Source organism: Balaenoptera musculus, chromosome 16 (genome assembly GCF_009873245.2).
Source record: "Balaenoptera musculus isolate JJ_BM4_2016_0621 chromosome 16, mBalMus1.pri.v3, whole genome shotgun sequence".
In the NCBI taxonomy this organism is placed as follows: domain Eukaryota; kingdom Metazoa; phylum Chordata; class Mammalia; order Artiodactyla; family Balaenopteridae; genus Balaenoptera; species Balaenoptera musculus.
Genome location: NC_045800.1, coordinates 31,203,373 through 31,225,085, shown reverse-complemented (window position 1 = coordinate 31,225,085; position 21,713 = coordinate 31,203,373). Strand labels below are relative to the sequence as shown.

General features: G+C 52.0%; 1 protein-coding gene across 1 annotated transcript in view; it reads right to left on the bottom strand.

Moving 5' to 3' along the window:
* Positions 1-21,713, bottom strand: part of SLIT1 (slit guidance ligand 1) — a 170,401-nt gene that overhangs the window by 41,022 nt on the left and 107,666 nt on the right. Inside the window, exons 5-13 of the mRNA XM_036828945.1 lie at positions 16,103-16,174; positions 14,594-14,665; positions 13,904-13,975; positions 13,186-13,349; positions 10,672-10,819; positions 9,995-10,066; positions 9,407-9,478; positions 7,060-7,131; positions 6,194-6,337 (exon numbers count right to left, since the gene is read on the bottom strand). Coding sequence (XP_036684840.1) covers positions 6,194-6,337; positions 7,060-7,131; positions 9,407-9,478; positions 9,995-10,066; positions 10,672-10,819; positions 13,186-13,349; positions 13,904-13,975; positions 14,594-14,665; positions 16,103-16,174 — 888 coding nt within the window. The remainder of the gene's footprint in view (positions 1-6,193; positions 6,338-7,059; positions 7,132-9,406; positions 9,479-9,994; positions 10,067-10,671; positions 10,820-13,185; positions 13,350-13,903; positions 13,976-14,593; positions 14,666-16,102; positions 16,175-21,713) is intronic.

Genomic DNA, 21,713 nt, shown 5'->3' with positions numbered 1-21,713 from the left:
GAGACCGGCCAGGGCACCCCTGTCCTTCCAAGGGCGAGGTGATGGAATGGACATTAGAACCCAAGACCTCAGCATCCAGCAGCCTTTGGACCCCACCGGTGCCATGAGTCCTAGACTGTCCCCTCCCTGTGGCTTTGGGCAGCAGCAGCCTCTTTCCCACAGCCTCTGTCAAGAAGGGGCTGGGGCCAGGGTGGCAAGGCTGGGCCTGCAGCTGGGGTAGGAGGTCTCAAAGTGCCTGCTGCGGCCCCTCAGCTTTCCATGGAATCTCCGTTCCTACCCCAGGCCATAGGGGCTGCGCCCTCTTGACCATTTTACAGGCCGCCTCTTGACACAGCGAAACTCAGAAAGCATTACTGAGTAGCTACTTATTGGGGAACCACTCATATCTTCTTGCTCGCTCCCCATGTTACCCGTAGGATAAATGTGGGGCGGGGGCAGCTGACAGGTGATACTAGCTGAGGGAACCCGGGTCACTGTAAGTGACCACAGGGGTGTCTTTCCCATTGGCCCTGACCGCCCTGCAGGCTCAGACCAGCCACATCTGAACCACCCAGCAGCCGGCTTGCCCACCTGTGTCTGGGCCAATGCGGCACTGCGTGCCCTGCTTTCTACACCGAGACAGCCCGGGAAAAGGATCCAGCACCTGTCCTGGCTACTGTTCCCAAGAGCCAATGCTTCTGCGTGGGGCCAGCTCAGAGGACTCGCCATGCCATGGCTACTCTTCCTTCATCTAATCCCATTAATTCAAGTCATCTACATATTGACCTCAGCCCAGGCTCCTGCTAGGGCCACACAGCTCTCTTCAAGCAGAGGCACGAGCCCTTGCTCAGAGTCTGCACTCAGCTCAGCTCAGACCTTGGCCACTCTCTCTCCATCCATCCCCTCCTGGGCTCCGCCCTCTGGCCACTGGTCAGTATGCTTGGTGACAGCTTTCCCTGCCCAGCTGTCCTTGCCACTCCCCTTTGCAGCACCCGCCCCACTTTCCTGCCTGAGTCCTGGCTCCTCTCACCTCCACCAGGTGGGCCAGGCCCCTCCCACCCCTTCTGCATCCCGTTGGATGGTTTGTTTCCCCGACTTAAACTGCCAGTTTGCACAGCGAAGATGTGTGTGCTGACTCCCCAGGGTAGAGTTCGTAGCTAATCTAAAGTACACCAGGATTCAGGGATTGCTCTGGGATCCTTCCACCCGCCCCATCCACATCTGTTTGTGCCTTAGTACACAGCCTCTGCCTGAACGAATTGCTTCCCTCTATCACAATCTTGGCAGAAAACTCTGCTTAAAATCAACTCAATTATGTTGTTCAGGCACATATTAAAATGTCCAAGGGGTGCAGAGTAGAATACATCCTTTTTAAGAACAGGCTATTTTTGTCAAAAGCAACCTACAAAACTTGAATCACCCACCGAGGCAAGTGGCTTCTGTATAAACTTAAGTATCTGCCATAAAGTAGAATTTTTAGAAGGTGTAAAGAGCAGGGAACTGGGGAGAGAAAATGCTCAGGAGGAAGAAAAAAATCTGTTTGGGAAAAGATAATCATGTTAAAGGCACACCCAGAAATAGGCTGCACATGTGGCCAGACAATTATCTCCATGGACATTTCTGATAGTGGAAGGTAGAAGGGGAGACCGATTCCCAGTCTCTTTCTTGGATTAAACATTAAGAAGTCACAACTAAAAATCTTTTGGGCAGATACTCAACATCATTAGTCAAATTAAACCCACAACGAGCTACCACTTCAAACCCACTAGGATGGCTATAATCATAAAGAAAATAGATACCAAGTGTGGGCAAGGATGTAGAGAAACTGGAACCTTCATAACATTGCTGGTGGGAATGTAAAATGTATAGCCACTTTGGAAAACAGTGGCAGTTTCTTAAAAGGTTAAACATCAATTTCCCATGTGACCCAGAAATTCCAAGAGAAATGAAACCCTTTGTCCTCACAAAGATGTGTAAGAAAATGTTCACAACAGCATTATTCATAATGGTCCCAAAGTGGGAATGATCCAAATGTCCAACAGTGAGGAAGGATAAACAAAATGTGCATACAATGGAAAATTATTTGGCAATAAAAAGGAACAAATACTGTTATTGGGTTGGCCAAAAAGTGCCTTCGGTTTTTAAGTAAAAATAAAAGACACATTTTTCATTTTCACCAAGAACTTTATTAAACAATGTATTCACCCTTTTGTTCCACTACCTTCTGCCATTTTTCAGGCAACTTCATAATTCCATCTTCCCAAAACTTTTTATCTTTTTGAGCAAGAAACTGTTACAGGTGCTTTTTACCATCTTCCAGGGAATTGAAATCTTTTCCATTAAGAGAATTTTGTAAAGACTGAAATAAATGGAAATCCGAAGGCGGATGAATCAGAACTTCCCAGCCAAGCTGTAACAGTTTTTGCCTGGTCATCAAAGAAACATGCGTTCTTGTGTTATCCTGATGGAAGATTATGCGTTTTCTGTTGACTAATTCTGGATGCTTTTTGTCAAGTGCTGCTTTCAGTTGGTCTAATTGGGAGCAGTACTTGTTGGAATTAATCGTTTGGTTTTCTGGAAGGAGCTCATAATAGAGGACTCCCTTCCAATCCCACCATATACACAACATCACCTTCTTTGGACGAAGACCGGCCTTTGGTGTGGTAGGTGGTGGTTCATTTCACTTGCCCCACGATCTCTTCTGTTCCACATTGTTGTACAGTATCCACTTTTCATTGCCCGTCACAATTTGTTTTAAAAATGGAACGTTTTCATTACGTAGAGAATCGCATGCGGAAATATGGTCAAGAAAGTTTTTTTCGCTTAACTTACATGGAACCCAAACATCAAAGCAATTCATATAACCAAGCTGGTGCAAACGATTTTCAGTGCTTGATTTGGATATTTTGAGTATGTCGGTTATCTTCCTCACGGTATAACGCTGATTGTTCTCAATTATTGTTTCAATTTGATGGCTATAAACTTCAACTGGTCTACCAAACCGTGGAGCATCGTCCAGCAAGAAATCTCCAGCACAAAACTCCACAAATCACTTTTGACACGTTCGATCAGTCACAGCACCTTCTCCATACACTGCACAAATCTTTTTGTGCGTTTCAGTTGCTTTTTTACTTTCTTGAAATAATGAAGCATAGTATGCCAAAAATGTTGCTTTTGTTCTTCCATCTTCAATATTGAAATGGCTACACAAAAATTCACCAATTTTGATAAGTTTTTTAAAAAATGCACGCTGATATGACAGCTGTCACAATACAGTCTAACAAAATTGTTTTGAATGAAGTTAAAGACAACTAAGCACTACTAGAGCCATCTTACAGAAAAAACCAAAAGAACCTTTTGGTCAACCCAATACATACTTGCAATGTGAAGGAATCTCAAAAACATTATGCTAAGCAAAAGAAGTCAGTCACAAAAGATATATCACATAAGTCCATTTTTATGAAATATCTAGAAAAGGCAAATCTATAGAGACAGAAATTAGATTAGTGCTTGCCTGGGGTTGGGCTGGAAATAGGAATTGATTGCAAATGGGCACAAGGGATTTTGGGGGATAATGGAAAATGTTCTAAAATTGAATTGTAGTGATAGTTGAACAACTGTAAATTTACTAAAAATCATTGAATTGTACACTCAGAACAGGTGAATTTTACGGTATGTAAGTTATACCTCATTCAGGCTTTAAAAAAATTCTTTTTTAATCTCTTGGGGCAAGTCAAACTACAAAATCAATACTGTGACACATGGCACTCAGCCACAGATCTTGGAGCTATAAACAAATCAAGCAAGATTTTGTAAGTTTAAATCCGCTCGGTTCTGACATAAGACTCGGCCAAGGGTTTAACTGTCTGAGGCTATAATAACAATGTCTGATTGTACCTTGGATTTGCATTTTTTAAAATTCTTGTTCTGAATTGTACTTCAGTTGTCAATATATAATAGTTGTTCACGAAGTTCAGTTTTGCTTTACAGCCTTAACAATGAGGTCTATTCTTAGGGTAAAAGCACAATTCAGGGGCAAGTTAACTAATTTCTCAGTGCCAGTGAAGAGATGCCTGAGACCAAATCCCTGCTCTACTAGATGTTATGTGACCTAGGGTGAGTCTGCCTCTGCCTCAGTTTCCTTATAAGTAAGGCAAGGATGATAGAACCTTCATTCATAGGTCATTGTAAGTATTAAGTAAGATAATACGCGCAAAGAACAGTGTCCTGGCCTTCAGTAATAAACAGCGGTGACTATCGTTATTATCAGTTTTGCTACTATTACCATCTCTCCTATGGGAAACCTTCCTGTTCTAACACTCTGCTCCAGCTTTGTGCCCTACTATTGCCTTGGTGGAAGTGGCCAAGATCTCAGGGATGGTACCTAGGAGGACAGAAGCACTCCTGAAATCCAGCCAGGTAAGTGGACACAGGCAGAGGCCGCCCCTGGTGAGCACAATCCATTTGATGTTCTAGCTCCCCTTCCACCTTGAAAGCGAGACATCTCCTCACATGAGACACTCAGCCCCATTCCCCATCCCCAAGGCTTTCCTGTGTGTGTGTCCCCGGCCCTGAAATCTCCTTAGTGCATTTCTCTCAGATGTTCTGCCAGCTCCGTAAAATAATCCACCTTGCCAATGTCTCCCTGTGACCTCTCATTTCACATACTTGGCAAGATTTCCCCGTGGTGCTCCCTCCCCCTCTCCCTGGCTATAAGTAAATTAATTAGCAGGAGTGGGCTGCCGGCGGGTATGTGGGCTCTAATGAGTTTGTCTTCATGGCTGACATCCCTGCTGACGTGCAGGGTCCCAAGGGAGCAGGAGCTGTGCTTTCTACTCGATCTGTTTCACACTCATCCCAGCACTCGTGCAGATCTTAGCTGACGGAGAGCACTGCCCAGCGGGCAAACAGTGGCAGGGATGGCAACGACAACAATGGCCACGGTAATATTAATAATAAATGCCCATCAGGCACGCATCACAGGACCCACGGGTCAGCACGCTGAGTCAAACTGCAGGCTCAGAACTAAAGATGTGGAATGTAGTGCCTGAGTTTAACCAAATAGTAGGAGAGAAGTTTCCCTATACAGAAGCATTCCAGCTAAAAAATAAGGACTCCTTTAAAGCATAACTGCAACAGCATTATCAAATGAAGAAGGAATGTTAGAATTCACATATCACCATTTCAGGATCCCTAATGAACAAGTGGGTCTAGGCACTGAAATCAATGACTGTGTTTATTACAAAAAGAAAAAAAAAAACAGATATCGTGAGCCTCCTGTTGAAAGTACACAATACTATGAAGTCATCTTGCCAGAAAAAGAAAAAATACCTGAACCTGACCCAAGCTCCTAGATGAAATTTTCTATCTGCAGGACCTAGAGAGAACAGAGGAACATGTGAAACTACACCACAGGGGATGCAATAAGCAAATCCAGACTGTGGGGAGCTCTATGGATCCAATAAAGCAGTGTCTTCAACAAATAACGTGCAAGGAAAAAGGAAATGGAGACCACACCTATAGATTAAAAACAACTTAAGTAACACATCAACCAGTATCCGCCAATTGTACTGCATAGGCATTTATTTATTTGTTTATCTACCTATTTATTTATTTATTTATGAGGGAGGGGATTTTAAAATGCTCTTTATTTTTAAAAAATTTTTAATGTACAGAAATCTCTTGCATTCCTATACACTAACGACGAAAAGTCTGAAAGAGAAATTAAGGAAACAATCCCATTTACCATTGCAACAGAAAGAATAAAATACCTAGGAATAAACCTTCCTAGAATTGTTGCTCTTTTAATTTTTAATTTATAATCAACATTGCTGTCACTGTATTTCATTTAAGACATTATCAACTGCAAGATGCACTATTATTTTATGTACTATCAAGAAAGAACAAAACGCTGCCAATTAAACATGCCATCAATTGAAATATGCATCCCAGTTCCACATTCCTATGAAGATGATATTCACATTTTATGAATGAGTAAACTGAGCCCCAGAGAAGCTAATTAACTTGCCCAGGGCTACACAGCCAGTAAGGAGCATAGCTGGAATCTGAACCCAGGATTGTCTAACTCAGAATCTGTCCTCTACCCGGTGAGCCAAAGGCACAGGCCAAGACCGCTGCCTGTACCTGGAGGCTGTTACCTCCCCTAGGTCCACCTGCTGGGGTGGGGGGAGGGGGAGGGCAAGAGGGCACTCACAAGGTCTGGATGGCCCGCAGGGAGGTGAAGGTGCCCTTGGCGAGACTCTGGATCTTGTTGTCATACAGGGAGAGCAGTGAGAGGTTCTGCAGGTCCTGGAAGGTGTTGGGCCGGATGCAGTTGATCTTGTTGGCATTCAGGAGCCTGTGGGCAGAGCCAGGGCCAGGTGGTGAGGGGAGAGGCACAGAATTGGACTCATCATGTCCTAGGCACCTTCCTAGGCACCAAGCATGCGTTATGTCAGGGAGGAGTCCACGGAAGCAGGTGCAGGGGATCTGGCCCTCTGTGTGTCCACTCCACGCAGAGGAGCTCCGGCTGCCTTCTCTGTGCACAGGGACCATTTAGTCCCCCACGTTTCTCTCTTTCAAGGCACTGCTAGAGGTGCCCAATGGGATTCTGGGACAGCAGAGAGCACAGTGGCCAAGTCACCTCCCAAAGGCATTTGGGGGTATCCTTCTCCCCTTCTGCTGGGTTTCCCAGGAGCTGAGAGGGAGCATTTGGCTTCTGTGCTTCTTGGGTTCTGGGAGAGAATCCTTGCCCTAACACTCAGGGCTCAAGGAGGCTGACCTGGGCCTGGGTGCCCTCCTTCAGAAGACAACTCTGCCCCCAACCACACCGAGCTCAGCAGGAACACAGCTCGCATCTCAGGAGCCTCTCAGCTCAGGCATCCTGCAATCAGCTCTGCATCCACCTCTCCTTCCCTCTCTGGCCTCTGCAGAGCCCCCTAGACTCTCACAGCCTTGCCAGGCCTGCCATCCCCCAAGGTCCTTGCCTCCCACACCCTAAAGAGGCCGAAAGAGAGGCCGGAGGAATACTGCACCCCCTCCATGGGTCCCACCCAAGGTCACTCGCATTTGGGTCCTTACAGGAGCTGTAGGGTGAACAGGCCTCCAAACACTCCCCGGGGGAGGTCTGTGATCTTGTTCCCATAGAGGACCCTGGAGAGAAGGCAGCAAAAAGGAGAGTTAGAGGACAGCCCGGCAGGCCGGGGCACAGCTCTGCAAATCCTACCCACACAATGGTACCACCCCTATGCCTTTCACACGCCAGGTCCCAGCAGTGTAGGCTTGTTTTAACAGTGGCCAGCAGATGGCAGTAAAGTGCGACAGGAAGGGGTGGCTGGTCCCTAGTCTGCACAAAGGTACCCTATGGGCTAGAGGCAGCATGATGCCCATCACCGCGGGAGCACCCCTCCCTCACTCTCTGCCCTCACACACGGATCCCACAGAAGCCTGCGAGGGCCCCTTCCGGGGAACCTCATGGGAAATTAACCTGGCTGGGGATCCAAAGGGAGACTGTTCAAAGAGAAGAAAATCCCAAGGGCAGGAAAAATTAACATATTTTCAGGGAATTACAAGCAAAAACTGGAATGCCAGACGGCCCGTGCGGTATGAGCTCCAGCACGTCAAGCGAGTCTTTCCAGCACAGACAAAACACCAGAAGGAAACAGACCAAAGTGTTAGCTGTGCTGAGATCTGGTGGCAGGATTGCGAGTGGGTTGTTTTATGCTTTAGAATTTTCAAAGTTTTCTACGTGGAGCACGAATTCCATATATAATCAGAAAAAATGCAAAGGTTCAAAAAAGACAGGCAGGCAGAAATGGGTTCAGACAGATGGTGAAAGCATCATGGGGGCCTGGGGAGGGGGGTGTATTACGTCCCAATCTCACAAGCAGCCCCCCCAGCCACCCCCGGAAACATTCTGAGTAAAAACAGAGTGTGCCATCTCTGAGATCGTTCTTGGAGGACGGCGTAGCAGGAGCTAAGTAGGATCCAGGCTGGCCCATGTGGAGAGCTCCAGTGTGGCTTGAGGGGAGGAAACAAATGGGACAGTAGCTTGGATTTTACCCAGCCAGCACCAGGAAGCCTCTGAGACATCATCAGACTCCCACTGGAAAGATCCCTCCATCTGCTGTGTGGAGTAATGCAGGGGACAGGAATTGAGGCAGGGGGACCAGGTCAGGGCCTGACAAGGTGGACACTGTCAATGTGCACTTTTTGCACGATCTCAGCATGAAAGTTCCTATATGGTGAGGGGGCGGCTGCGACCAGATACCCATGAGCAACTGGAACCCACTTAGATGGGCTACTGTCATGTTCCAACTTAGGAGGAGATTCACTCACTTTTCAGAGGAAGACCCTGCATTTTGGCAGCCACCTTCAGGGTCTGATCTCTCAGCCAAGGACAGTGACCCATCACCAGGCTGTCGTGTACAGCTGTGTAGGTTGCACACTGCACAGTTTTAGGGGTGCCATTCCCAACGGCCCCACGCACTACCTTGGACTCTATTCCAAGAGAAGAGGGTGCACACAGAAGACACTGAGCTAACAGCCTCTGCACTGCCCCAGGGGGAGTTCCATTCTGTTCCACTTCCTAGGCCCCGAATCAACGCCAAGCCCATGTCCAGTGCTGCCAAGGGACAGGTGAAAATACTCATTCCTAAGACAAATGAATGGCCCCCATCAACAGGGAGCTAGCCTGACTATAGGACACCCTGAGTTCACTCTCTATGGAGACAAAGTACCATGGGACCTCAGAGAGTGAGGGGCTTAGTGACCCTGGGAGTGCAAGCAAGGGTTCTTGGAAAAAGAGATGAAGTAACATTTCCGAGATTAATTTTCAATGCCGCACAACGTTTTGTAGATTGATGGATCCCCAACAAACTGTTGAGGGAAGGGAAATACTGGACAGGGTGGGGGGAGCAGGGTAGGCAGGAAACAGTCTTCACAATCACTCATTACAACTTGAGATCAGAGCACGTTTGGGACAAAAGATATAAGCTGTGGCAGATTTCACAACTGGGGCTGGTGGTTGCCACCATTATAGGACCCAGGCAAGGCTTAGGAGAACGGAGTGCTGGGCTTCTGTGGGGGCCAACATGAAGGCTGGGCTGAGTCAGATGACTGCCACAGAGAAGGCTGGGAAAATCCCCACCGCAGAAGGGAGAGCATCACAGTTGCCAGGGGCAACAGCTCTGCCTAGCTTTTCCATGCACTCAGCCCTTGACTCCCTCCTCCCCCTCCCAGCTGCAGAGTGTCCACAAAGAGGAAGGGAAAGCTGGGTACAGGCACCCTGGTCACTGCAGCCAGAGGGAGACCCACTGAGGCTGTGCTCCTTCTCTAGCGCCCACCAGAGGGGCCCTGAGCCCTGGGCCCTGCCGGCCTCCTTGGGGGATGCCCTGGACCACTACAGAGCCTTGGCACTGCTACTCACAGCGAGTTCAGGGACCGGAGGCCCTGGAAGGCGTCGGGCGCGATCTCCGAGATCTGGTTGTTGCTCAAGTCTCTGCAAGGTGAGCAGAGGAGAGACGGCGGCTGAATCCCTCAGTGGCCACCAAGCCCTGCCTGTCCCCCCTACCTCCCAGATACCACAGGAGGGCAAAGGTTTCTTTGAAATTAGGAAAGAGAAGGGTCAGTTCCCCTATCCACCCGAAAAACCCACGACTGGCCACTATTTCCCTGTGCAATCCAAGGGTCATGCACGGGCGGGTACCCCAGCTTTCCCCTACACACACCCCTCACAGCCTCAACTGCTCCTATGGGTGCTCAAGCTGAAATGGTCAGCTCTGGTCACGTGCCAGACTCGGACTCAGCATCCTATTTAGGCCGCATGACAGCCCTTCGAGGAGGTCGCACCACCGCCATCCCCATGTCACAGATGAGCCTGGTACGAAGGCCAGATGATGGCTTTGCTGGGGGCTCAGCCACGGCAGGCAGAGTCAGGACCTGCGCCGGGGCTGTGGCCTGCCTGCTCCAGGCTTAGCCCCATGCTGACCCCCAGGAAACAGCAGGAGGCACTCACATCCTCCGAAGCTTTCTGTAGGGAGAGAAGGCTCCAGGGGGGATGGACTTGATCCCATTGAGCTCCAGGCGGCTGCAGAGAGAGAACACAGAGGAAGGACAAGGGCAGGTCACCCCACCCCTGCCGTTGCCCAAACCAGACCCTTTGCCTGCCAGCCCCTGCTCCCACCCTCCATCTGGAGTAGGGGGGCTGGCACAGGCAGAGAAAACGGACAGGTTTTCGAGCTCCATTATCCCAGGCTGCCATGGCTGAAAGGGGCTCACGAATGATGCTAGTACTAAGAAACCAATTCTTTTTTTTTTTTTTCTGGCCGCACCGCGGGGCTTGCAGGTTCTTAGCTCCCCGACCAGGGATCGAACCCGTGCCCCCTGCAGTGGAAGCGAGGAGTCTTAACCACTGGGAACCGCCAGGGAAGTCCCTAAGAAACCAATTCTAGCAGACTCACCCAGCTGGGCTGGACAGATGGACCACAGAGGGATACCCCTCTCCAACCCTCCAGAGTTGCCAGCCTTGGGCAGACAACTCAGCCCAGCTGAGGCAAAGCATGTCTTCTCCGTTTGCACTGAGGGGCCTCAGGGCAAGCCTTGGGGTAGCGCCTGCACTGGCTCTTCACTGGACCACCACAGCCTGGCCTGGCCTGAGGGGTGCATCCCAGCGCCTGCCCTGCCTGTACTTACATCTCCGTCATGGTCTCAGGCAGGTTGGCGGGGATGGCGGTGAGGCCTTTGCCACGACAATCCACAATGCCATTGCTACAGGTGCACATGGCTGGGCAGGAGCCGGAGGAGAGGGTGCAGGAGGGCACGTGCCCCGCCTCCCCCTGGCCTGTGGAAACAGTGGGCTGTGACCTCAGGGGGCCCTGGGTCGGGACCTCCCTTCCTAGATACGGACTGATGGATGGGGACAAGGTGTTTCTCTAGATGAGGATGAACCAGAGGAGATCACCAAGGACCATGATGTAACTCTGCGGGTGCCTGGTACATAGCAGGTACTTGTTTGCTGAACTTGAATCTGAACATAACTGTGCTGCATGAGCATGTGATTTGCACGCTCAGAAATCCTACCCTCAGTTCTGAGGCTCCAGGTTCTAGTCCAAGTCACTCAACACTTCTGGCCTGAGTATGACAAGGACCATGTTAATTGAGCACTTACTCTGTGCCACATGCCATAATAAGTGTTGTACATGCAGTATCTCGTTGAATCCTACTGCAAAGAGCATGAAATCATTGTGGCCACTTCACAGGTGAGAAAACTGAGTCCTCAACATTAATTAATTAGCACATGGAATTCACACATCCTCAACATTAATTAATTAGCACATGGAATTCACACAGCTAATAGGTGGTGAGATCAGGGTGAAGCCCAGTGTCTGATGTAAGGACCCACACTTTTTAAAACCGAGGTATCATCGGTTATGCCAAGTGTACCATTGTAAGTGTATAGCTGGCTGAATTTCCACATGTGGGTACCGCCACAGAACCACCCCCTCGACATGGAATATTTCCATCACCCAAGAAGCTTCCCTCATGCTCCTTCCCTGAGCTAGCCGCTATTCTGAGATCTATCATCAAAGATTTGCTCTGCTTGTTTGTGGACTTCACATAAAGGAAACCAGACAGAAGGCTCTCTTGCATCTGGCTTCTTTCACTCAACGTAAAATCTCCGAGATTTGCCCATGTTGTTGTGTAGTTTGTTCGTTTCTATTGCTGACTCATAGTCTATTGTATGGATATGCCATCATTGGCTAATCCAATCTCCTGTTGGTGGACATCTGGGCAATCTCCAAGTCTGGGATATTATGAAAAACGCTGCTTGGATGTTCCTGGACGTGTGCTTGGCAGAACATGTGCACATACCTAGCAGTGGAGCTGCAGAATCACGTCTCACACACACCGCAGCCCTGAGCACAGCGGTGTTCGAGCGCAGTCTCGGGGGCTGCCGGTGCTGAGGAGGAGGGGACAGCCACCCCACCCCACCCCCGAGCCTCACCCTGAGGGGAGGAGGCCGAGCTCTGTGTGGCTGGCGGGCTCAGATCCACCGGCTTGGGAGGAATGGGAAGCCCCTAATCCTCTGTCACGGATCTGTGAGCTGGTCATTCACTCAGCAAACATTCCTTGAGCATCTATCTCTCTGTGTCCAGTGTGAGCAAAGTACTAAGAAATGGCCAGAGAACACAGCACAGGTACCCATGCTTTCATGGACTTTGCAATCAGTCTATGCGGGACTCCCTCTGGGGCCAGGGGAGGCTCCCTGGGCCCTGCAGGTTGAGGAGGAGGAGGGGGCAGCAAGGCGGGGAGGAAGTAACCAGCAGGGACACAGCCTGCCAGGAGGCCAGGGTGGGAGGCACCCGCTCCCGGGAGGGGCAGAGGCAGGCACGACTGAGACGCAACCGTGAGGAAGCCACCAGGCAGAGGAGGCAGAGGTGACCTCGTCCAGCCTCGCAGAGCTGGAGGGCGGTTTGGACTCTCCTAGGAGCACTGAAAGGCCAGGTAAGGACAAAGCAACAGTGGCCGGCCCGAAGCTGTGGGTCTCGTTAGGTCTTTCTGGCTGCAGTATGGAGATTGGAGGGGCCAGAAAGGAAGTGGGCTGGCCAGGCAGGAGGCTCTCACAGGACCCCAGGTGGAAGATGGAGGTACGGACTCCGGAGTCCATTTCACTTCGAACCAAGGCTAGAAGGCCCAATTTAATGACTTTTCAAGATAGCAGGGGTGAGACAATGGGGGATGGGAGAGGTGGTAACAGGAGGGGGCAAGGAGTGGGTGGAGTGAGGGGTGGGAGGTGAGGGGCGGGAGCACCGGGTAGAAGCAAAGAAGCAAAAGGGAGACATTGGGTAGAAGGGATGGGACAGAAGGGGACAATGGGTAGGGGACAGGAAAGAAGTGATGGGTAGGAGACAGGAGGGGAAATGCAGTGGAGGCAAGAGGTGATGTGGAGACACAGGTGATGGGTGAGACCACGGATGGGGAAGGAGGAGAACAGTGAGGACAGGACACAATGAGTAGGGACAGGAGAGAACACGGGTGAGGGCAGGAGATGCTGAGATGTCCTCATCTCATCCATGGATGAGGACAGGAGGTCACGGGTGGGCCAGATGTTAATGCGTGGTGACAGGAGGTTAGTGGGAGGGAATGGGAGGTGGGGCAGGGGGCAGGCGAAGGGCAGCCGGGAGCCCCAGCAGGGCCTGCACCCACCTGAGCAGCTGAACTCACTCTTCTGGACCTCGGCCACGTTGAGGCCGCGCAGGCTGGCAGGGCCCGAGCACTGCGTGAAGAGCCCGATGGTTGGCCGCTGCCTCAGCCACTGGGAGAGCCAGGCCAGGTGGCAGTCGCAGAACAGGTGGTTGGAGTGCAGGCGGCTGCGGGGGGAGGGAGGGGTCAGGGTGGCTCATGACCCACCTGGGCCCCCAGCCCCTGGCCGCACAGCGGGAGCCCCTTCGCCCACAGGGCAGGGGGCCGAGCCCCTGGCGCTCCACTCAGCCGGGGCACGGCCTACACGCAGTCAGCTGTGCGGCTCAGCCGCGACTTGGGGATTACCTGCAGCAGCGGGAAACTTCCCAGCAGCTGCCCCTTCCCTCCCAGCGGGCTCGGCGGGCCAGAGGGGGCACCCCTTTGGCTGGAGTGTGCCCAATGAAGATAAGATGCACCTCACCAAGCTCACGTAGACCCACTGCCCAAATCACTTAACTCATCTTCAAACACAAAAACAAATCATTTGTTGTCCCAGGAAAACATCAACTATAAATGACATTCAACGTCCTTCCGTTGTAGATCACCTCCCCCTCCCCCAACTCCTCTCAGCCCCCGCCCTGAGGTGGCCTCCCGGGGTGCAGAGGAGGCCGAGCTCCTTCCCCTCCGCCCCGGCACCTCCCCTGCCCGGCACTGTGCTCTCGGCCGGCCCGGGCTGACTCACAAGGTCCGCAGCCTGGGCATGTGGTTGAAGCTGGACACGGGGATGGTGGTGATGCTGTTGTTATTCAGGGTCCTGAACGAGGGAAGCCAGAGTCACTGAGCGTCCGCCCAGCCGCAAGCTGCGTGGGAAGGAGGGGCACAGCTTCTCCCTCACACTGCGGCTCGAGGCCACCCTCGAGGTGACCAGCCCTGGGCTGGACCCGGGGGCTACGCCGGAGAGCCACCCTCAGGGAAAGCCCTGAGCTGTGATGAAGAGGCAGCTGCACCACAGACCCCCCAGGCTGGTAGGACAGGGGAGGGGGGGGTCCACAGAAGGTGAGGATGGGTGCAGGCTCGGGCTGGCCTGGAAGAAAGCGTGGGGTTTGGACAGACGGAGGGAGAAAGGGGAGGCACTGCAGCCTTGTGTGTTAGAAACTCCAGAGAGACACGGCCACTCGCCCTGGGCTTCATCACGAGCAGTTTAAGCCTGGGTCACACTGCCACAGGCATGACCCCAGGAGTACACGCCCTTCCGTCCTTAGCGACAAGTCTAGGAGAGCAGAGAGCACGGCCTCTGCCCTGGGCCTGGCACCCACCTCCCAGGCCTCCCGCCTCCTGTGGGGCTTCCCAGCCCGAACGCCAGCTGCCTGGGCCTCAGCGCCCGTGATGGCCAGCTCTCCTGCCTCCGTTTCCCTTCCTATGTTTTACTTACAGCACTTCCAGCCCCCGCAGAGCCCGGAAAGCTCCTTCCTCAATGCAGCTGATCTGGTTCTTGTCCAGCTGTCTGTGAAGCAAAGGAAAGTTACAGAGAGGATGGCACGTTGCCTACAGCGGGGATGTCCAGACATTTTGATCAACCACTCCATTAGTTTAAAAAAAAAAAAGCCCTGACCCCAATCATTTGTCCAGTACATATGTGTTGATCCAAATAGTAAATGTTAATAAAAGCTTAAATTCTTTATTTTTAGTTAAAACAGTAAGTATAAATAAGTTATATTATACTCCTCTCCCCAACCTTGCATATTTCCTGGGGAGCAGGCACCGCCCCCACTTTGGAGACCACCTAGAGGGTGCTTGCTGGTGGCCGTAAAATCAGAGTCTGTCACAGGAGCCATGGCAGCCACAGCCGGCAAACAGATTTCAGCCTGAGTGCCAAGTGAGACCGACTCACAGTGGCTACCTGGACCGCTGCTTCCAGAATAAACTGAAGCTGTGATTGGGCTCCTTGGGAAAGAATGCGGTGATCAATTACCAATGTCTACTACAGGCACGAGGGTCAGGGAGCGACAAGCATGCCAGGCATTTGCCATCACTATGGCAGTCAGACCCGGGGTGGGGTGGAGTGTAAGCCTGGACCAGAATAAATCTGAGTAATAGAAATAAACCATTATATTTAAAGAGCATTCGGCTTCCCTGGTGGCGCAGTGGTTAAGAGTCCGCCTGCCAATGCAGGGGACACGGGTTCAAGCCCTGGTCTGGGAAGATCCCACGTGCTGCGGAGCAACGAAGCCCGTGCGCCACAACTACTAAGCCTGCGCTCTAGAGCCCGTGAGCCACAACTACTGAGCCCGCGTGCCACAACTACTGAAGCCTGTGCGCCTAGAGCCTGTGTTCCGCAACAAGAGAAGCCACCGCAGCGAGAGGCCCGCGCACCGCAACGAAGAGTAGCCCCTGCTCACCGCAACTAGAGAAAAGCCCGCGCGCAGTAACGAAGACCCAATGCAGCCAAAAATAAAATAAAATAAATAAATTTTAAAAAATAGCATTCAACAAAGTGTATTTATTTCCATATCTCATTTAAACCTCAGAGCAAGCTTGTGAGATAAATGTGATGTCCCCATTTTGCACAACAATATATAGAGGCTCAGTGAAGTTAACTGACTTGCAGCAGCTTATACAATATGGACCTGCAAGAAAACATTCAGACCCAGCTCTCCCCACCCACTGGAGGGCAAGGGTACAGAGACTGTCCATTGCAATGGAACAAGAACATCACCCAACACCCCACAGTTCATGACACTCCCTTCAACCTGGCCCCCAAAGGATGCCTGTTTCCTCCAGCCCCAGACTGTTCCAGAAGACCATGCTGGCACGAGCCATCTCAGAGCCCAGACCGGCTCCTTGGCTGCCTGGACCACAGGGCTTGGGGAGACCCATAAAGATGCTGACAGGGGTGGCCCGACAGTCCCCAAGCCCCTCTCCCTCCCAGGCCCATACTCACAAATTTTTGAGGTCTGTGGCTCCACGAAAAGCCTTTCTGGGGATGGCTTGGATGGTGTTCTCACTCAGGTCCCTGCGAGGACAAAGCCAGAGGGAGAACACTGTCAGAAGAGGTTTCTCCAGAGTGCCCTGAGGAGTCAGGGAGGTCAAGCAGGCCAGACAGTGCCCAGACCAGACACAGCTGTATCCCAGCACCTGGGACAGTGCTTGGCATGCAAAGATCACTGGGTAAACATTTGTCGAATGAATGAATGAGTGAATAAATGAGCTGGAACTCGGTCCCCAGCCACCTCCCCTTCTCTGGGCAGAGGGGTTGCAGCTGGAGGGTGCAGCCTGGGGCAGCAGGGATCAGCTCTGCCAGCCCCCAAGCCTGCCCACCAGACCCACCGGGGTCAGCTCAGCCCCCAAGGCATCGTCCAGGGCTGCAAAGGAGCAAGCAAAGAAGGAGCTTCTCAACGGGGCCCACAGCTGCCCTGAGACCTATGGCGAGTCTACCTACCGTTCCTGATCTGTTTTACTGATCAGGAATGGGGGCTTCAGAAGAAGGCACAGCTGGACCCCAGATAACCCAGCCAGTAGGTGGCCCACCCAGGTTGTGAACTCCAGGCTGGGTCTGACTCCAGATCCCGTGGTCTCGGGGACTGCAGGGAGCAGGGCTGCCACTGAGCCTGGATCCACACGGGGGGCTGAGCACGCTGGCCTAGGGACTGCCGTGCTGCATCCCTGCCCTGGGGCTTGGAGGGCAGGGACCTCGGAGGACTCCATCACCTCCCCATTATTAATGTCCTGAAGTGAGGGAGGAGGCGTTGCAGGGACTCAGCAACTCAGCTTCTGCTCCCCAGCAGGATTGGGCCTCAGGCACCTGTCCAGCTGCCTCTCCTCCCTCCCTCAATCCTCACTGCAGACTTTTACAAACGCCCCTTTGCTTCCCACCGTGCTGATAACAACCGCCCCCCCAACGCCTGCACCGTCCAGCACGTCACAAGCGCGCCTGAGCCTCGCACTAACCATGGGACAAATACTGTTGCCGTCTCCCTTTCACAAAGGACGAGAGGGAGGCTCAGAGAAGTTCCACAACTTTTTTGAGGGAACACTGGCGGGTGGCGGCTCCAGAATCTGAAACTGGCAGTCAGGTTCCAGAGCCTCCCCTCGCACAGCAGCCCTGGGAGGAACTGCGACCTCAGACGGCCAGGGCTGCCTGTCCCCACGTGGGACGGGCAGTTCTGCAGACCCCTGACCCTCCTCCTGGGCCAGGCCCATGGGGCTTTGACCATCTCCATCTTTTCAACCATTCACCCCACAGGCCTCAGGGTTCACCTCAAACCTGAGAACACAGCCCACAGGGCCACTCAGCGCACTGTCCCCTGAGCTGCGGGAACCGCTCCCCTCTGCCTGGGTTTTTCTGCTGAGACAACAAAACAAAAGCACTGCAGCAGAGAGCACGGGGCCCTGACCTCAGAAAGGCAGGTTCGAATCCCGGTTCCCCACCTCCTGGCTGTGCATCTGTGGCTCAGCCTTTCCCTCCTGAGCCCCAGTTTCCTTGTGTGCAAAGTGGGGGAATAGAAGCCTTGCAAGGCCTGCCCCGCAAACCCCCCAAAACCCTGCCCCCTGCACAGAGTGTCAGCCAACCTCTGTGAGCTCCCTCCCCTCCAAACCGCCACCCCTCCTGTCCCCCAGCTAACCGGCCCCAAGCACCTGTGGTCCAAAGGGGCTTTGTCACCATCACACCCCCTGTTCCCTGCTCGGTCTCTCCTTGAAGGAAAGCGTCTCAAGCCTGTGACACAGCCTCTCCTCTCTCTCCTCCAAAACTACATTCCCGCTGTGTCTGGCTTCACTATAACCGGCCTGTGTCTGTCCCTTAATGTGACAGCAGCTTCTCCCCCCTCTCCCCCCGGCCTCCCAGGTTTCAGAAAGATGGAGGGTGCCCAGGAGTGGGGACCTCTGGCAGCACCCTCATCTCAGCCCTAGCTAGCAGTTCGCCCTTCAGCCAAGCCTGGGAGGAAACTCTGGGCTGACAACTCACAACCATTATTCCGTTTAATCCTCACTACAATCCTGCAAGGAAGGTTTCTCCTTTGTATCGACTAGTTTATTGATTTAGGCCAACCTTGTTCCAGAAAGGCTTTAAGGTGACTTACAGGGATTTATAAAACAGCAAGAGAGCAGGAGTAAAAAGTAGGGCAAAGAAAAGACAAATCAATATCGGACACCAAGCATGCAGCACCACGTGATCCACACAGCTGCCTGGTCGGGACAGGGGGTAGGTTCTAAGCTTTCTGAGAGCTGATGTGAAAAGGGAAAACTGGTCAGTTAACTGCATCCCCGATATATGTATAAATTCAAAAGAACCAGTTTCTCGGGAGTAGAGCTGTTTTGGGCACTAAGATGAGACAAGAATTTCTCCAGGGGTCTTTATGAAAAATGACTGTGTGTCCTAATCAATAACGCTAGATCCTTACAATAAATGGGTTTCAAGTGTCTGTTTCTTATAATAACATCACGTCGAAGTATGATTCAGGCAGAGCAATTCTATAAGGATGCACACCGGGAGCTAAGTGGGGAAGGAAGGGGCAGGAACGGTCTGTCAAAGGCAGGAGGCATCGAGCCTGGCATGATCCAGGAGTAGCTGAGAGCAGGAGGTGCTGGGAGGAGAGTGTTGGCAGGAAAAAGCCTTGCAGACCAGAGAAGGCGACAGGTTAGACCAGAGAGGGGTGTGATCTGATGGCCTTTTAGACATGGCTCTGGGGCACCAAAACTTATAGAGAAAAGACGCTGCCCCCAGTGGACACCAAGTGTCAATTATTGACGTTGAGGGTCCAGGGATGGGTGTGGATCCACCAGGGCCAGGCCACAGTAGTGAGCTGGTGCTCACACTGTTAAAATGAGTAAAGGAAACTGAATTTGAGACCTTAAAGAGGCCAGCCTCTAGACCAGAGGGAAACAGGTGAGCCTTGGAAGGCAGAGGAAAATGCAGAGTGCTGACAGCAGAGAGGGTGGTGGAGAGAGCCCGAACTCTGCAACGGAAGGATCGAAGTTCAGTTCCTGCTTCTGCCATTTACAGCAGAAGTTACACGCCTGAGAGCTTCAATTTCCCTATTTGTAATATGGGGATTAAAATATCTACCACGCAGGGCTTTGAAGAAGATTAAGAGAGTTCATGTAAATATTTACGCTTCTGTTCTAGTATCTCCATTTGGCAATATTTAAGAAATGCTGGGGACTTCTTTGGTGGTCCAATGGTTAAGACTTTGCCTTCAAATGCAGCGGGTGCAGGTTCGATCCCTGGTCGGGTGGGGGCTAAGATCCTACATGACTCGGGGCCAAAAAACCAAAACATAAAACAGAAGCAGTATTGTAACAAATTCAATAAAGACTTTAAAAATGGTCCACATTTTTTTAAATCTTTTAAAAAAAATAAAAAATAAAACTCTTAAGAAAAAGAAAAAAGAAAAAAAGAAATGCAGGCTTTTGTCCCACCTTCATTAAGCACAGTCCGCCTATCCATTTGCTAAGGTTCTGACTGTTGTTTCCAGTTATCTCACTAGGGGGCGCCAAAAGCCTTCCCCGGACTTGGGTGCTTGCTCAGCCATTTGGCAAACCCAAACAAAGCTATTCTTTTTTTTGCCCCGTTGATCCCCTACCTGGTCAACAACTGTCTTGTCTTTCCCAAACCTCTTTGAAATAAAGTTTCTCATATCCATTTTCACCAGGTTGGCATGCAAACTTCAAATGTACCACCTACAACTTTTCTCATCATATTTTCCCAGGCCCTGAGCCTCCTTTTTCTCCCTGAAACTTGATCGATGTTGCCCTATTCTTCTCCCTCGGTGACCTTGTCAGAGACCCTGAAGTGAGGTGCGTGGCCTGGGGTGTGTCAGGGCAGAATGAGATACACTGAGAGAGGCCATCCTGGAAGAGGGAGGGCTCTGGAGCTGGAAGGACAAACCAAAACCCGGAGCAGCTGGTGGCCCAATCCTGGCCAGGGGGAAGCACAGGGCACAGAGCCACAGGGCGGACAGCAGCTCAGAAGGACGCCTCAGGCAGGACAGCGAGAAGCAGATTCGAGAGCAGGGATGCAGCAACCAGACAAGGGGCCGGCTGGGGACAGATTCTACGAGAAAGGATAAGGTCCTAGATTTCTGACAAGCTCCCAGGGGATACAGATGCTGCTGGTCCAGGAAGCACACACTGAGAGGCCAGGGCATAGAGGAGAACGCCCACAGCTGAGTGTCACCCTGGAGACTTGGGTTCAACGAGCCCTGTCTCACCCATTTAAATCATGTGGTCTTGGGTGAGTCACTAACCTCTCTGGACTCAGTTTTCTCATCTGCAAAATGGGGGTGAGAAGTGGTACCTACCTTGCAGGCTCTGATGTGATAGGCACTGGGTGCTCTCACCCCTGCCCATGACTCCACATGTGCTGCCGTTCCTTCATTGCCTCGAATCCCTCCTGCCACAGGACCTCTGCACTTCCGTTCCCTCTGCCGAGACTATTCTTCCTTCACTCTTGAGGAGGAATGGTAACTCCTATTCATGCTCACATCTCAGTCTACAGACACCTCCTCTGACGGCTCCCTCTGCTGCAGGTTCCCAGGGCCCCGACGCTTTCTCTTCTCAGCATTAATCCAGGTTTATAATGAAATATTTGTGTACTGGATGTAATAAAATACTGATTTTTGGTTAACATCCATCTCTGCCTCCAGACAGTCCCTGGACACCTGGTGCGTTGCAGAGGCTCAGTAATTTTTAGCTGAACTGAACTAAAGTGGATCCCTCCATGATTCTCTTGCTCCAATCCCTCTGCATTTTCCTGATTAAAGCAAGGAGTTAGGACAGGCCATGTGACTGAGAGGGAAAAGCAGGGGCTTGGGGCAGGATGGCTGGTTCTGTGTGAACTTCGTGAGACCAGACCTCTTCCCCGTGCACTGGGTATGGTTGTACTTGCTCTGCCTAACACTCACCCAACAAGTGAGGGCTCTGAAGGGGGAAGAAGCACTTGTTGCCAACGGTGTTATAATCGACCCTGCCCTTCCCTTCACCCATCCTTATGGAACTTCAATAATTACCCTCCATGGCTCTGAGGTGGTCCCAGCAGCATGAGCAGAGAGGTGGGGGAGCCTCTGAGGAAGGTAAGTGACTCTCCTAGGACCCACAGGAGGACAGGGAGCTGGAGCCCCTGGGGTCCACCCGGGGGGCTCGAGATAAGGGTGCTGCAGGCAAAGATCCCCCTGCCTGAATCCCACCACCCAAGATCAAGGGCCCTGAGATGCGAGCTGCTGCCGGTACCTCCACCCCCGGAGTCTGGGACACCCCAATGACCCCAGCTGGGTCCCCCTTCGCTGAAGAGAAGGGGGTAGCAAGCCCACAGCCTGGCTTGGGCACCACCCCAGGAGCACCGCCCCTCCTCCTGCACACTGCCAATCCCTCCAGCCTCTGCCAGGGCTCGGAGAGGCAGGGGCTAGAAAGCCGAGGTCGGGACCCCATGTTCTCTCTGCTAATCCCCCTTCACGCTCTAACCAGATTGGATCCTGCTGGCAGACCGGCCTGAGGGGATCAGCACAGGGGGCGTGTCCAGCCGGGGATGCTGGGCACCAGCCAAAGCCAGACTCAGC